The 18,202-nt window shown below is 33.0% G+C and overlaps 1 protein-coding gene across 15 annotated transcripts in view; it reads right to left on the bottom strand.

Moving 5' to 3' along the window:
• Positions 1–18,202, bottom strand: part of LOC128234062 (corticotropin-releasing factor receptor 2-like) — a 339,798-nt gene that overhangs the window by 50,498 nt on the left and 271,098 nt on the right. For all 15 annotated transcript variants that reach the window (XM_052948041.1, XM_052948072.1, XM_052948030.1 and 12 more), the window contains one exon: positions 16,624–16,765. In XM_052948041.1, coding sequence (XP_052804001.1) covers positions 16,624–16,711 — 88 coding nt within the window. In that variant the 5' untranslated portion in view covers positions 16,712–16,765. The remainder of the gene's footprint in view (positions 1–16,623; positions 16,766–18,202) is intronic.

Here is an 18,202-nt window from a genome sequence, read left to right as displayed (position 1 = left end):
GCTGTGCGGTACAATGTCTGGAGGTCTGCAGCCTACAGCATACAAATGCAAAAAAAAATTTGATTTCGTCGGCATTTTGTGAAGAAATCGTCTACAAAATATGGACAATATCATAATCAGTAGAAGTAAATACCCCTTCATTTGACAACTTCAATGACGCATCTATTGAGAGTACGACAGCAGTAGACAAAAAGAGGAGAGAAAATATAAATATTAGATGGCTGATGGGGTGACACCAAAAGTGTTAACTTTAGGAAATCGTGTCGACCAAGGCTAAATTTAAGGAAAAGGCATGCTTCTTTACTCCACCTTATGAGTCACATACTATTTATTTCATTTTTTGCGATGTTTTTTAAATCATTACCAACGTATGTTTTTAAGTGGTATCAAGAATGAAAACTTATATGACAAAACTGTCGAATATTAATTTTTAAACAAGAGAACTAGTCAATACATGTAAAATATCCTTGTATTAATTTAAACACACTGATACTGACTAGCTATACAGTCAATTCCAGACTTTATTCTAATAACGTTCCTCTGACAGTGGTACAACGAAAAGCCATTTTCCCACAAAGAAGTGTGTATAATATTCGTTGACAAACTTGGTTAGAACGAAAATCTTCCAGCAATTTCAAACAACAATATGCCTTCAAGCAATCTGTTTTGATCCTATTTAAAAGTATCAAACGCGTTAAAACGCGTCTAGACAGTTCCTTCGGTAACATAAAACAACCGATGAATCTAATCTTAATTAAAAACACCAGAACTTGCAATCTGCTTTAAAATATAATAAATAAGCAATCACCGACCAATTTTATCCAATCCATTTTTTCTATTTGTCGAAATTATTATAATTGATATTTAAATATATAATAATTAGTATCTTCCTTAGTTTGTATGTGTAAAATGGGTTTTTTGTGGCCGTTGGCTATGTTCGGTACACTTTAATACCACATAAAAATCATTCAAGGATAATAACGTGTTTTACATTTACCTCATGCATATATTAAGTGGCCAATATTGACTCATATGGGATTGATTTTGAAAAGCCAATTCATTCTTCTAAACATTGATGATAATTTCTTACAAAGCTGTACGTGCAGAATTATACATCTAAGTTCACGTGTTCAATCCCCATCGTTCCCCTGTATATTAACGACACACGACGTGATATAAGGAGATATATAGCTCATATTATTCCTACTTGACATTTTAGATTTATAACTGACAACATTTTGGCTAGACTGTTCTTTTGACCCAGCACCCAACAGAGTAATGATCGATTTAACGTTGAAGAGGAACAAGTTTGTATTATTATTTTGATTATTTCCATTACCTATAGTAAAGTCGTCTACTTCGGGCAGAACTATACTTATTTAATGGTAACCTTGCAAGATTGCCAAACATGTTAATAAAACAAATCTTAATCGCATCATTAAGCAAAAATTGTAAAAGAATGCATGTTATCACGAAATCCCGTTCATGAGAGTAACATTAAACACACTATCATATGGAAATGAGTCTGCTTTAGTTGCAACAATTGTTGTTTTGCAAATCGCTAGTAGTTATTACCATTGGTTTCCTTGTCTCTAGATGGGAAAAGGAACACTCATTTTAAACCTAGCATACGTACTTCACAAGTAATATTTTGCTAAATTTAACACTTATTTAACGTTACATGCCATTAATAAGTATATAAATCAGCACAATGTTTTTGGTCTACTTAACGTTTAAGTCGGCAGACCAGGCACAGCGCGAAATGCCAAGCGCATACCTTTTTGTAGCCAGTGCGCATGTGCGAATTTCCGTTTAAAACAAACCTGTATTAATGGATTATTTTCGTTTGCCTTTTGCTCCATAGATTTTATGTAGTATTTTTCAACTTGGATACTAAGACGGAAAAGCATTTAAACTATTTATTTAACATACGTTAATTATAGTTAAAATTTTAAAATGTTTAAAAAAACATATTGCGTCATGAATGGATTATAACTTTGCGAACTTATGACATACGCAAAATAACAAGTTTAAACCAAAATTGATATGACATGTTGAAATAAAATTATATTATTTTTTTTTAAATTAATTTAAAAGGTATCATGTTGATATGTTATGGACGTTCAGCAAATAAAACCTAGTTCGTGATCAGTACTTGTGAATTCCTGTGTTCCTCAGAAATTAGTAACTGGAAATGGTTTTTGAATTTCTAGAGGATATCTACCGGTTAAACCATATAGCATATACAGCTGTGTATTATTTTTAATTTTGAAAGGAAGAGACAATTTGACCTTTTCAGCCAAGCATAGGTTATCATATGTCGATGTTTTGGTGAAACTGTTTCCCATTTATTTCTTGTTCGATAAGGTGTTATTTTGTTTGTCTTATTTTGTTTTAATTTTTGAGTTTGTGATATTTTGAATTGTTTATAAAATCATGTGACTTTCGTTTCGACAGGCATTCTAATAGTTCGATGCCATTTGTTGTCGTGGACTGAATGATTTGGTTAGCCTCATGACTCCGACCTAAATCTTTTACGTGGTGTAACTTTAAGTGGCACCTTTGTAGTTTTCGGCTTATGAAAACTCGAGTCTGCGATACGAATTTAAATGGGGTTTATTTTGAACAATTTACTGCGGTAGTGATTCGTTTGGATAGACAAGTCAAACTACCCATGGGGACTGCATTGACAATCGTTCATGGGAGTTAAGATGCGTGTTTATTGTTTGTTTACAATATCATTGACTCTAACACTGGCTGCAGTTTTCTGGTCTTACCTGTTGTTGTTGTTGCTCAGTTGCATACCTTTATTATATTACTATGTTTCAGTACGTCGGGGTTATCTACAGAGGCTTGTTTGCTGTGTCAATATGATAAATAGTATCGTTGTCTACGCCTATTGTTCCAAACACCACAGACTCGTATGTCTAAAGTAGAATATGAAATGATTCATTGAGCAAAGGGGGTCCTCTTTTTATAAACTGGATGGTCTACTTAAGGGTTTTCCTTGGGGATTTCAGTGATGTCCGCCACTTATATTATCACACTCAAGTTACTTAGTCCGATATACCGTGTTGGTTAGAAAATATTATGCAATAATAATTTATCTTTTATTATGTTGACAAAAAAACGTTATTTCGCCATATCATCTCTCCTATCCTATGAATATCGAAATATATCTGAAGTAGACTCAAATAAACCGTCGCAAACGAAGGTTCAGCTACACCAATTTTAACAACAATTTTTTGTAATGAAATTGTCAAAATTTCCTGGCGAGCGCTATGTGAATGTATTGTAAAGTAATTATCAAACAGTCCAGTTCAGGTATCTCTAAACCAAATAAATTATACCACTGGTCGTTTCTAGGTTGTTTTAATTAGATTGTTCGCATTGTCTAGAAGCGTGATTGATTAGTTCACAGACTCGACACTGCTAATTTAATGGTTAGTCTATTTCCAGCCACATTTTCTGTTTTGAGATATATACATAGAGGTTATAATTTGCTTAACAATCATGGTGCTAAATTGTTTAATTAGTACAAACCTTGTCCTGCATCGTAAGGAAGATCACAATTGTTTGTAGGCACATTTGCGTTCGAAATTGCTTGTCGATCTAATTGCATTTTTCTACTTTAACTGTACGAAAGAAGATGATACACTCGATCAACTTTTCTGAAATCATTTTAACACTATCCTATCCTATCCAATTGTTGAGAAAATGGGGTTTCTGGGTTCCATCGTCTATATAATCGAGTGTAACATTTCTTCTCGTATGTGACAGCATTAACAATTTGATGGCTATGCAAAAGGATGGACACTGAACTACAGTATCAATATTTCCTTATATTAAGTATCCAACTTAATACAGTAATAGTGTACATGTAGTAGTTAGTTTCCTCGCTTTATATATTTGTTATTATTTCGTTTACTGAAATGTTGCCATTTATTTATAGAATGTATATAGAATGAATACCGGTATACGTAAACGTAGCTGTAAATTATTCGAATAGTCTTGCTTATTTATAGCGTTGTATATTGTGTAGCCTTTACTGACAAAACTATAATTCTCCATATTAAGAGAAATAAAAATAACGCTGTATATGATTCCATTAGAGTGGTAAGCTTGTTGTTTTAGATAAATGATAACTAAATTTCCAGATACATTCTTTAATGCTTGATATGTTGTGTCAAATGCAATTGTAAAAAAAGAAGTTCGAACTTTTTTTTTGTGCATATTATTTATAATTGTTGTCATTCCTGAATGCTTAACTTGCTTTTAGTATAATAGCAAGCACTTTTATAATACACACATACCAGATCTCTAAGATGTGCAAAGTGTCCTTATAGCTAAAATATCTGTCAAACAGCGAAAATACTGAACAATTGCTTATGTGTTTCAACAAAAAAATCGTGATCTTTTTCTGATATACTTACAAATGTATCCAAATTGCATTTGCATTCTTTCCGCATTGATGGTATTGAAAATCAAACTGAATAATTATTCTTCTGTCTGGACTGATCTGTTCTCAATGGAAGTTCGGGGAGATCATTATTCATGAGTGTATATTAATCATACTGCTTCAAACAGTTAATGCTAAATCGAAACTGTCCTTCTCGAAGGGAACAGAGCAATTTGTCAACACAAGAGAACGCTGCTTACCGAGGTCGACAAAGCTTGCAGATGGTTGATGGGATGCACTGTTCAATTCAATGAAGACCATACATTTAATCATACCCAACAATATCCTAGTATCCTTAATGAATTTGATTACAAAAATAATCCAGGTATAACCATAAGGATGAACAACATAATCTTTGCTTATTACTGACAAAATCCTCTTTTTAAATGTAAAAGAAAGAGCTGAACGCGTTGAACGGCTAAAAGCACGACAAGGTTTTCAATTCTGTTTGCCGATATAAATAAAATCAAAAACATATTTTGAGTACCCCGAAGTTGTAACAATGATTGCCTGCCATCACCTAAGAATAAAATGTTTATTGATTTTAGTTAATAAAATGACTATTTTTTATACTATCAACTAGTTTTATAACAGGGCCTTATAAACCTTTATTTAAAAAAGATATGCTATTATGTACAATACTTTCCTCTTTCAAATTTAATTAAAATGTTAATTCGAATTAAATGAGACCTGATATTGGCTGAAGACGATCTTGACTAGGTGTCATAGGTTCAGTACGGTAGTGTCTTTTCTTTAGCCCACACATTTACATTGTGTGCGTAATTACCACTTCACCTCGGCTAAACACCATGATTTATATGATATTCTTTGTTTTAATTTCAAACTTACGTTGCAAACGTATGAGCGTATTTTAATCAAGTTGTCCTTAAATTAGCACCGTTTAACCCTCGTACTGCATACGTCATATTTTGTAACCCCGGCGCATTAATCGTTTTTACAAGTCATGTCAAAAAGAGATATGCAACATAAACAATTAATGTGTTGTACTAATGTCTAGAGGCCTGCAGCCTTCAGTGTAAAAATGAAAAAAAAACAAGCTTCGATTCCGTCGGCATTTTGTGAAGATATTGTCTACAAAATATGGACAATATCATAACCAGTAGGGGTAAAACCCTCTTTTTATGACAACTTTATATGACGCAACAGTTAACAAGTACAGGAAAGGATACATATATTTAAGATGGCTGATGGGATGACAGCAAAGGTATTAACTTTAGGAAATAGTGTCGACTTAGGCTATGTTTAGGAAAAAAAGGTATGCAGCTCTACCTCCGACTTGTTTGGCATATGGAATGTATTTCACTATTCCGAAACAAATTTGAATGATTACCATTATATGTTTTCAAGTTATATCAAGTATAAAAAACGTATACAAAAAACATCAAAGATTTTTTTAAAGCAAGTGAACAAGTCAATACATGGACATTATTACTGTAATAATGTACACTCACTGTGAATATTTGTAATTCAGTGTTGGGCCCCGTCCCTGATACTTACTAGTAATACAAGGAAAAGCCATTTTTCCAACAAAAGAAGATGGTGTTAATTATTTAGAGAAACGTAGTTCGATCGAATATCTTCCCGCGATTTAAAACGACATTCTACCGTCAATATGCCTTCAAGCAATCTGTTTCGATTCTTATCAAAAGTAACAAACGCGTTAAAACGCGTCTAGACTGTTCCTACAATAAAATAAGAACAACCGGTGAAACATATTTTAATTTAAGACACCAGAACTTGACAACTGCTTTAAGATATAATCAAAAAGCAATCACCGGCCAATTTCGACAAATTGCAAAGTTCTGTCTCTCGAGATTATCATAATTGAAATGTATTATAACATTTCGAAACTTCCTTAGTGTGTACTAGTAAATTGAAATCTTCACTAAATCAAAAATGTGCATTCATTTGTACCCTGACAATCATTCCATAGAAGATGGTTATTTATAAATTTGACGGGTTGTTCACAAGTATTATGGTGATATTTGATTTCGTCAACATACTCATGTATTCTGTATTTGTTTAAACTGTCGACAACTTGACCTGTTTATGTAGTTTTTTAAATACATTTCAATTGCGGTCACTTCAATATTACTGACTTCAACATTGGCAATTGTATTGTTGTGGGCCACTTTTTATTGAAAGTATAATGAACATTTACAGGCAAAAGTGGTACAGTTGTAAAATTATGATGAACAATTTTGTATTATATCAAACGTGTATAAAACAAACATGAATATTACTATAAACCGGCAATGCAGTATACGTTTGTGTACGCGTGTTCAGTTATCCATTACTCATTATTCCTACAATGCCAAATTTGCAAAGCTTTATAACGCTTTATTTCAAGGTTATAGAGTATATGTCCTTATACCAGAAAAAAACGACAGTTTTCGCGAATATTTTGCTGCGTGCAATATAGGGACATCATTGTAAATTATCTTGCATCGCGCTTATAAAAGGAAGTACGTATCACTTAATATAACGTAAAGCATCAATCACAGATATGTAAATTGATCTCTTATGATGAGCACTATTCTAAATGAATCATTATAATGTATGAATGTATGAGCTTATCTGTTTATATCAAAGGCATTTTTAAGTATATTTGTTATTGTCAAACGATATTTTAAAGATTCACTTAGGACGGGTTCAGTTAGCTGGTAATACTGTGATGCAATGGCCTAGAAGTGTTTTTTCTCCTTTGCAATCAGTAGTCGAGCCGTTGATTGGACACAACAAATTATGGAATTACGGGATACAGATAGACAGGTAGACGGGATGATGAATTTAACACGTTCAGTCATTCTACAACTTTACATTGGAATAATATTTGTTGGCCGTAGATTTTCTAATAGTTTTCTTAAATGTACGGTTCTCTTTCAGTCGCTGAATATGTTTAGTTTAAGATGCATACAACCCCAAAGTTTTAAAGTGATTTTACCTTGGCCGTATCAACTACGTTCTGATTTCCTTAATCGAGGTAGGAAAATCTTTGATTGAAAGCATGTTTATTCTGTTGAATGTGCTTCCCGCATCATTTAAGACACCAGTTTACCAAGCAATATATTTCAAACGAGCAACAGTATGTTTAGCATACGGGAATTTATAAGCGAATCAATGATGATAATTTCTTACAAATTGAACTTTTTGAAGAATAATACATCTTATATCACGTGTTTAATCGCCTTCGTTCCCCTGTATATTTAAGACATAAAACGAAATATTAGGAGATATATAGCTTATATTATTCATACTAGACAATTTAGATTCATAACTGACAACTTTTGGCTAGACAGTTCTTTTGAACTAACACCCAACAAACGAATGATCGATTTAACGTTCGAGAGGTACACGTTTGTATTATTATTTTGATTATTCCCATTAGTTATATTAGTATACATGTCTGAAAAGTCATCTACTTCCGACAGAGCTATATTTCTCAATGGTTATCTCGCAAATATAATCAACTAATTATTAAAAAAATCACAGTCGCACCATAAATTGGTAAAAGAATGCATGTTATCACATAATTCCGTTCAGAAAAGTAACATAAATCACACTATCAAATGGAAATCCGTCTGGGTAAGTTGAAACAAATTTGACTAGCAAATCGCTAATAGTTATAACCATGTGTTTCAGTATTTCTAGAGGGAATAAAAGAACATCCGTTTTAAGGGTAGTATATGTTCTTCACAAGTAATTTCTAACTTAATTTAATACTTTATGAACATAACATGCTATTTCTAAGTACTTTAACAACAACATTTTTGTTTTTATTCTAAACGTTAAAGTCAGCAGGCCCGGCGCTGATGTTTCGAAGACTACAAATATTTCCTAACTTTCCTAAAGTGCAGCGCATAATACCAAGCGAATGTCTTTTAAAGTAGCCAGTGTTTATGCACAAACTTCTTAGTGACTGTCTTATAAAAGCGAAAAGCAACTTAATAGGAATTTTTCGGCTGTAAATTGCTTCATAGACTTAAAGTTGTAAGAGCTGTTTAAAATGATTGATGTAAATTTGTCCAGCGATTCCATTAAAAGAGGCATGCGTCCTAAAAACTGCCTCGTAGTCCTAATATATACAGTTTATACCACAGATTGTCTCCGACTACATAGTCAAACGCATTGTAAAATCAACAAAAATACAAAATAAATGCGTGTTTTCGTTAAACACATGGTTAATTAAATTTTGTTATACAAACATGTACCAACAGTACTCATTATAGCTCTAAATCCAGCTGTGTGCGTTGAAAATAGTGCACTTTTGTTACCTTGTCACTATGAACCTTTAGCTTCCACTTTAATGAATTAAACAGTGTAGATTATTTTCAATCTCCGCTAACAGGACGGTGTCATCAGCGTTAAGTAAAAACGTATATATCTGTCTCTCGCGCTAGTCACACTTAAAAGAGATGGAGAATTCACACATAGAATATATCATAATTATTTCCGACTTTTTGAGTATTTCTCTGCGATGGTGATTCGTTTGAATGAATTACCCTGGTTAATTGCATGGACAAACTGCGATTCAAAGTTATGTTTTTGCACTGGCTTCATTTTTCTAGTCGTAACGTTCGTGTTGTTGTTGAGTTGTATGCCTATGTTCTAGTACGTCACGGTCATCTTAAGAGACTTTTTTGCTCTACCCCGATTTGCTTCAGTCTTGTCATCCAGGGTAGATTTTGCTGGGAATAAGAACCGGGCTATTTTGGGCCATGTGTGTTTCGAACGGCTTTGTAATTGGACCATAGCCCTTTGCATTTGGTAATAATTTCGGGAAGATTGTCCTCATCAATAGAAAGTCCTCTTCCCTTTAGCATGCCAGCATATGATACTGTGTGATAAAACTCATCTTAAGGGGTAAAGATTGGCATAAGTTGACGTCTCGGATTAGGCCAATTACCTGGATCTGACATTTATTGTTCAAATCTAATCCATAGCCTTAAGACGCATATTCTCCTAATAGAAGCGTTTGATTTGCCTCATTTGTCCAAAACCACGAGATCTAATGTATTAAGTAGAGTACAAAATGATTCATAACCGCCAAGGGGTCTTCGTTTCTATAAATTATAAAGTTCTGCTGCAAGAGTGTTCCCTTAGAAATTCAATAATATCGTTCACGAAAAAACGTTTTCATAGCTATGAGCAACTAAATCTGGAACACCCTTTTAGTTGATAAATATTAAGAAACAGTACGTTTTCTTGTATGTTGACAAATATACCGACTTTCCACCATATCACTTCCTATCTATCCTAGAAGTATCAAATTACCTCTGAAGAGTATTTAACAGCAGACGTTGAAGAATTAGAGGTTCAACTTTACCAATTTTAACAACAATACATTGTAATTAAATTGTCAAAATTGACTGGCGATTGCCATTTGATTGTATTGTAAAGCAATTGTCACACAGTCCGGTTCAGGTGTCTCTAGACCAAATGAGTATCTATGTTGTTCTTATTAGATTGTTTAAATTGTCTACATGCGTAAGTGATAAGTTCAAAGACCCAATAATTCTAATGTCATTGTTAGTCTGTTTTCAGCCACATTCTCTGTTTTGAGATTCATAAATTAAGCATGAGGAAAAAGAAACCTCGGACGGAAAACAATCGAAACAGATTGTTCGAAGGCACGTTTTTGTTCGGAATTGCTTCAAGAGCAAATTGCATTTTCAACTTTCACTATAAGAAAAAAAAAATGTTACACTCGGTTAACCTTTCTGACCACGTTCTAACACTTTCCTAAATTGTTGTGAAATGTGTTTCCCTAGTTCAGTCGCCGAAGGAGCGTCTATTTAATTCAGAGTTACATTTTGTCTCGAATGCGACAGCATTAACATATTTTGGATATTTAAGGAATGTATCAGATGATTGACTTCATTATCGGGGTATGGGCGCAGTTGGGCTAGTAAAGGTGTATAAGATTAGATGGATGCATATCGCATTTTCATTTCATACTCACATATAAATTGAACAAAACGTATTTAAGTCTTAATTAATACAAACATACACATGTTTATGAACACATCGAAAGAGTGACAGAAGTGAGACATCGCAGAAGAAAACAAAACCTTGGCTAATTCCAGATGCGAAATAACAATTTGTAGCCTCCATGAAAGCATAAAAGAGAAACAACAAATATCCATATTCATCGCAAACCCAAAATACCCGTGTTCCTCCTTTATTTTTTATTGTAATTATAATACTTAGATTTCAAGAACCTTTCAAGTCTTTGTTTTAGTATTCACAAATTGCAGGCATTTGAAATAATTGCAAAACAATTTGATTCATTGATCACAGGCTTAATGTCCTTTCCGAGTAGCAAAGATGCTTTTATGTACAATTAGCAGCGTTATAGAGGAATTTAAACGGTTTTCAAAAATGTTAAAAACATTATCGTGTCTTAAGAGATAAACAACACTATCACATTATTTTAATTACCCTATTTAAAAAAGCTCAATCATTTTTTTCCAGTTGATCAAAAGATAGGCTTATTTTAAATGATGGCATACACAAATATTAGCAATGATTTTATTTGTTCTGCATTGATGACATTAAAGATAAAAAGGGACCGTTATGCTTCTGTTTGACTGATCGGGTTTTTATTAAACTTCGGGGAAATCATCACTCACATTTTTCTTCATAACACTTCATAGAATGTTAATAATAACATTCATGAGTGCTACATAATAAACAATCCATTGAACAGATATAGTAATTATTAGTATGTTTTAAATTAAAATAACTGCTTTAAATTGAGCAATTGCCTGCACACTAGTTTGCCCAATGTCTTCTGTTTAAAACGAAAATGTATACTTCTTTGTCAGAACTGTCGACAATTGTATCAGCAATATACGATATACGAACAACACAGGGAAAAGTTTCGATTACTTTATATCTGCAATGAATGCAGGGTGGAAAATAGAATTGTTTTGTTAGATAAACTTTTCGGTAGTTTGGAAAAGTAATGTGATAGGAAGAATGTGTTAATATGTTACGAACATAACAAAAGAGTATTGCCAATCGAATGTATAGTTTGTATTTTATGTGCATTACTGTTTCCATACCTTATCATTGAAAAAAGCAAAATGTCAAAGGATTTTAAATCGCAGTCATTGTATACCATTTAATCAATAAACCTTATTTAATGTAATACAATAACCAATGATGAAAGATCAATGAATATATTTTGTAACAGCTTTGGCCATAAAACAACAGCATTATCTTTCTTTTCAGGCAAAGAAGCCCTTTTCAGTGATGTTAAACAATATGGTGACACTAAACGTCTAAAATTGACAGTACTTTTGATACGAACCATAAAGAGTATGTTTGCTGTTAAATCTAAAATACTTTATGTTCGTGATTTATAATATCAGTACATCTTTAAATCACGCCCATCGATTATCGTTTAAGATACATGTACAATGATAGTAATTTATGAATAAGTTTGTCCTTCATTTTAACAGATCTGGTGTCAATGAAACATTTGGGAACTTGTGAATGATAATTGAACCCATCATATATCTTCATAAAGTAATCTCGATTCATGGTATCGACTTGAGGACCAGACGGACAGGCATATTGCGACATATAAGACGGGCATCTTAACCATTTAACCATCTGGGCAACATTTTTAAATGACAGTATTAAACTAGCATACAGTATGTTAATACAAACAAATAATCAATAAAGATATTATAACCTTAAGACTTAATTATATTGAATATAAAGCAAGAGATCCTGGTGATTATAATTTGACCCATCAACATCATAATATTTTAAGCGGCAGTTCAACTTGTCCATACTGTTTTCAGACGCAATAGCTTAATATACGCAGTACTAGGAACGCCTTTATAAAAACAGATATATGAATAAACATCCGTAATATGCGGTTACTGCATTGGAATGGAACACTTAGCCCACATAGTCAAAATCAGGCTTTAATGTGACAATACACAGCTTATTGTGTTTAGAAACTTAATGCAGGGAGCTGCTTTTAACAGGTTTCTATAATAACAACAACTGGTTACAAATTACTGCAAATAATCATTTAATTAAAGCTTTTGACACAAAACAGTTTTCCGATTATCTGTGCCGACATAAAGTAATGCATCAGTAACCATTTTCATATGTACAATAATAGTAACGTTGACCTTTTTTCATACCCTAAGTTGGAAACAGATATCTCTTGATCATTCAAATACAAGTTTCATTGACCAATTTAAAGTCCTCTTTATTAAGTATAACATTAGGTCTAATTTAAAAAATATAGCATTGATTGACCTCACTGAAACAAACTTTAGTTGGTTCATGCACTTGCTATATACCATGTTGCATCACTATAATTTATAGCCAATGTTATAATTGAGCATAAACTTAAATTCTGTTTGGAAGAGCAACCTTGACTTTGACCCCACTGAACGGTAATATATCACGAGCTACGTCATTTCTAGATTAGGTTACTAAGCGTAAAAATGCCTTTCTGTATTTGTTTCAGTTTCAGTTTATTGGCCATTTTAGCAAATACATGCTTTTGGCCAAAATTAGCTTCAAATTTCACAAAGATGGCCTCAAAAAATGAATACAAAAAAAGAGAGAGAAACGTCAACATACAAACAAGTAATTATTTGGTAACTATAATTTAACCTACACATGGTTTCACACGTGTGAGGTGTTACAGTGGTATACTTGTTCATGTTTAACTTAATAATGCACGCAATTACTTTTGGCGTCTCAAAATGGTCCAACACTTGCTTCTAGATACAGTTTTATAATTAAATGCCAATTGAAACTTTTTTCACAATCAACCTATTCACAACATTTTACAGTGGCTAAGGCAGTACCTTTAGCTACAAAACACGATGGTATTTGAATTAAATCAAAATTCGTATATCCTATCAGCGCGAAAGTTTTCTTGTATGAATAATAGCAGATTCCGTCCATTCAAACGTATGTTACAAGAAAATGCCTTTTTAAACCAAAAGGAGGATATTGAAATCTTTTTTAAGAAGTCGGTTTGTACTTTAAAACAGGAAATTATCTTTTAAGCAATTTCGTAGCGAAAATTGTCTATACATACAATTAAGTTTCAAATCTAGTCGAGTGTAGTGAAATTGTGTTCATTTGAAATAGTTCGTGACTTTATATATTTTAGTTAAAATAAAATATTAAAGGAGATATGTCTTCAAATGTTAATGCATTATACAGCGCAATACTTTAACAATACGGACGATACAAAAGAGTTCCTATATGCATTCATACCTGCTATGTGCGTCCATTTTGAAAATGTTTGTATGTTCTCCTTTTTTAAACAGGGTGAGGAATCACGTGACTTCAAAGGGGTTTTCACGTGAGTAACCAAAGGTTAACACTGACGTTAAACAAAACAAATAAGTGACGTGACGAGGATAAGTAATATAGTCGGTACGTTTTGATATTTAGAAGGTACAACATTTGAAGCTTAATCTGCAACAATTTGATCACGTAGGCGCCGAGCCCACCAGGTCGTTAACACGAACCGGGTTAATATTAATGCAACACACGCCATCTGTTGTCAAATTGGACCGTTTACATATCGTTGTGTCTCCCCCGGTTACCACTATAATAGTAACAGTACTACGATTGGCGTGTACAATATAGTAACCAATCTATTATATATAATATATAATCTTAATAAGGTGAGTTATCACTTTACTTCAAAGGGTCCTCACATGGTCAACACCGATGTAAACAAACAAGTACGTAACATTAATTTCTATATAACTTTTTTCACAAATAATTTATGGAACAAAATCTAAGCCTATAAAAACATTGATGTTTTCTGCTTCCACCAGTGTGATATTGTTTTTAAGATTTTGCTTGCATTTCAATGATTCAATCCTTGGCCAAAGTCTCAACACGTATGGCCAAGGATTGCAGTTTTTGACATTTTTGAATATTCAAGACAAGGGAAATATAATGTCGGTACTTCTTGGCAACGAAACCACCAGGTCGTTAACATGTAACTGGTTCTTATTGATGCATCACACGCCATACATTGTCACATTGGACCGTTTACATATCGTTGTGTCTCCCACGGTTATCATTTTAATAATAATTACTAACATTACTTAAAGGAACGTGCGCAATATATCATAAAATGTCTGGCAGTTTTACAAAATGATTGCAAACCATAACAAAGCACGAAATCATTGGAACAGCGATGGTGTTTGCAATACTGGAAAATAAAGACTTATCTGCCTACTATTCTCTCGAATAGGAACTGGGGAGCGCCGTTGTCTAATCTCAGTGAACTTCATTGTCGCATTGCGTCATGATTTAAATGAATACTTCAAATCATTTAATTTAAGTCAACTGATAATTTCGCCAGCAATGTTCATATGGTGAAACCCCGTCACTCATTTAATCCAATTATTATTGTTTTCAAGGGCTCTTGAGTATAAAATATGGCATGATCTATGCTATTGAGTATTACAAATGTTGCATCAATCGTTGTCGATCGAATCGGAGCTGATTGATTCATACTATGTATTACAAAATATATTTATTTTGTTTTAGCGGTTTTGATGTTATATCAGTAATCAAACCAACCGCACCGCTCCCGCTGGTGTATTATCCGAAAGGCATTCACTTCTATTGTACACAAATTTTGTTTCACATATATCTCGAAATAACATTGGTATATCGACGTATCGATGTGTCATTTATGGTTGCTAGTTGGAACAAGCCTCATCGATGAGTAATTATAGCAGACAAATTCAATTAATCAATTTAAACCAGCCGTGTGTTAAATTCTAAGATTAGTAAAAGTTATCAAAAATTTCATTTCATCACTCTGTTTCAGTATTATAATAACAACTTTTTCTATACCAACTGTCTATTACGACTTTCATTCATGACAGAAAAAATGTTTGAATAACATCTTTGAAATTTTCGATGATCTAAACAGCCACGCCTTTTTTAAACAAAATATTTATCAAGTCTAGCTTAATGTAATTACATCGATATTGTCCTGAGCCAAACACGACCCAAACTATGTTCTATACCTCGAAATCATGAAAATCAATTCGAACTGTTATAGTTTCATTGTAGTAAGCTATAATGTTGAAGCGTGTGTTCTTCCTCCTGTTTCCTTTTTATTTGTAACGTCACTCAAATCTCAATCCTTCATAACTAGTAATCACTCATAACATTTATTTCGCCTTTAGCATGGTTCAAGTAATTCACATTTTCCACAGCATTCAGCTGATTTCCTAAATAAGGAAGTATAATATATTTTACATCTAACTTTAGAAGAAATGTCAGATGTTGGCTACCAATAACAGGTCTCTTTTAAATGTTCTCAATTTCTTCATATAAACTTGTAATTCAATTAAAAGAAATTTGCTTATTGATAAGAATATGTATTTATTGTTTTCCATATCTATGTGTCTTTATCAATGTGTCTATAAATTAAACTACCAGTCCTTATTTTCTCGAAATATATAAAATGCAACAACTTTAAATAAAACATTTCAAACTCAGCTTAATGTATATTTCGAGAAAATGTTGCTTAAATCTAGTTGTTATATAAAAGGCAATTAAAATCCGAACATATTTTACATCATTTTGCTGAAACGGACAGTTATTGGTATGGCATACTTTAAATTTGCAGGGCTCGGTACCCTTCCGTAGTACAGTTAAACTGATATTTGAATTATCTCCCGTTGTGTGCTTAGACGATATGTGAAGGAGCATTCGAACATCATATGCTGTACAGCTTTCGTTTGCAAACCAACAACAAGTTCATTCTTCACCTGATCTCATCACTCGGCTAACATAGGGATATACTCGAGCAACTCAGCTCCCTTTAAACTATTATGAAATACTATTTCAAAACAACTACTCTTGTCACTTAGTACTTATGACAGTTCGAAAATCATTTTATATATATAATCCTTGGGATATGTTTACCCTTTTTGGTACCTCTAGGGGGGTAAATCGCCATGGGGCGAGGCAAAACTACGTATCCTGTCCCTGTGATCCAAGATACAGACTTCGTTCGTATTTTTTCATCATTATGATATCAAACTTGTGACAAAAATAATAACAGTGTTATATGGCTTCACCGCTTCGACAACCCTACAAGTACTACTCGTACTGACCTTCGACAAGTGAAATGTTCTGTTGTTGTAAAAGGCACAGTTTTCTGAGCATTATTTGTTCCCGGTATTCATTGTCCGAAAACGACATTTTGTCTCGAGTCAGCGGCTACGTGAATTGAAGGCAGAATCAGGGCCATCAAACCTGGAATAAAGATAATTTTAATTAATCTTTAATAATACAACGGAAATCACAGAACAAGCCTTGCAGCGAATCGTGTTTAAAGGCACAACATTGAAAGTCTACAATACACTCAAACGCAGACGGACATATTTTTCAATATCGTTGGCACACAATGTCAAACATATAGGGTAAAATAAATGGAAAGTAGTTTAAACTAAGAGCTTAGTAGTCAAAAACTAAAACAAACGAGCAATGTCACAATAAATTAATTTAATAACACAAACACTTCAACAGCCACCTATACCAGCGATACATTCTCAACGTTATATGTTCGTTAATTGTAAATTTTCAGGGACAATAAAAACATGAAAGTTTAATAAGTAAATAAGTATATTACAGTCACATTTCACTCAAAACAACAATGACAATTTGTTTTAAACATATTGATAAATAAAACATTCAGGAACAATAAAAACCGCAAACTACAGGAACAAGCCAACACCCAAAGCAACTAGCACAATTGGGAATGGAAAATATATTTATTGAAAATGATATTGTTTTCGATCAAATTTAACTTCATTACAGTTTACGCCATATGAACAGGACAGACAATCATATTGCATGTGGAAAAGAAATCGCTGTATCCATAAAGTTACAAAAAGTTATAATTCCCTTGTATCACAGTGATCTTATATTGGCTGAGAGACACTTTTCAAACATCAAATTTCTCAGAATGAATATACCAAACGCATTGGTGTTAACTAGATAATGTTGTCTGGGTCTCTCAGTGCATCGCTGTGTACTAGATGTTTTTGTATTATACCAAGCGCACAAAATAACATTAATCAGTCTCTAGCTCGCTCTCATATCCTCAAATAAAGTGATATGTCACACACAGTTGTGATAAGCTGTCATCAGCTATGTTCAATCAGATTTTTATCTTAAGTTTTCGCGTCTAGCACTAGACAGATGGGATGTTCTGCTCGCGGAGAGAATGATAATACTTCTAGCGTTATTTTCAATGTCGTAACAAAACTCGTCGTGAAAAATATAAAGAAATTATTGTTGTGTGCGTGTGTGTGTGTGTGTGTGTGTGTTTTAATTTTATTTACATAATTTGAGATTTATTTACATACGATGGGTCACTTTCACTCGACTTATACCTTTTATGGCGATTCTTGAACATGGCGAGGAGACAAACCCATTGTTAAAATCTAAATCTCAAATTAGAATCCATGATGTCTCGGTAATTCACAGCCACTACCACCAGTCATTTACCACTACATTATTGATTACCTTAACCATGGAGTCATGAAAATCAGAGCCAACAAGCCACTCTGAACTGTATTACTTAAAATTATTAAAAACAACACATGAAATGAAAATACTTTGCGTCTTTTATATTCCTCACAATGTTCTCAAAAGACGTTTGTGAATAATTAAAAAGCTATGGAAAAT

Source organism: Mya arenaria, chromosome 1 (genome assembly GCF_026914265.1).
Source record: "Mya arenaria isolate MELC-2E11 chromosome 1, ASM2691426v1".
Lineage (NCBI taxonomy): Eukaryota > Metazoa > Mollusca > Bivalvia > Myida > Myidae > Mya > Mya arenaria.
This window is presented reverse-complemented; position numbering and strand designations above follow the sequence as displayed.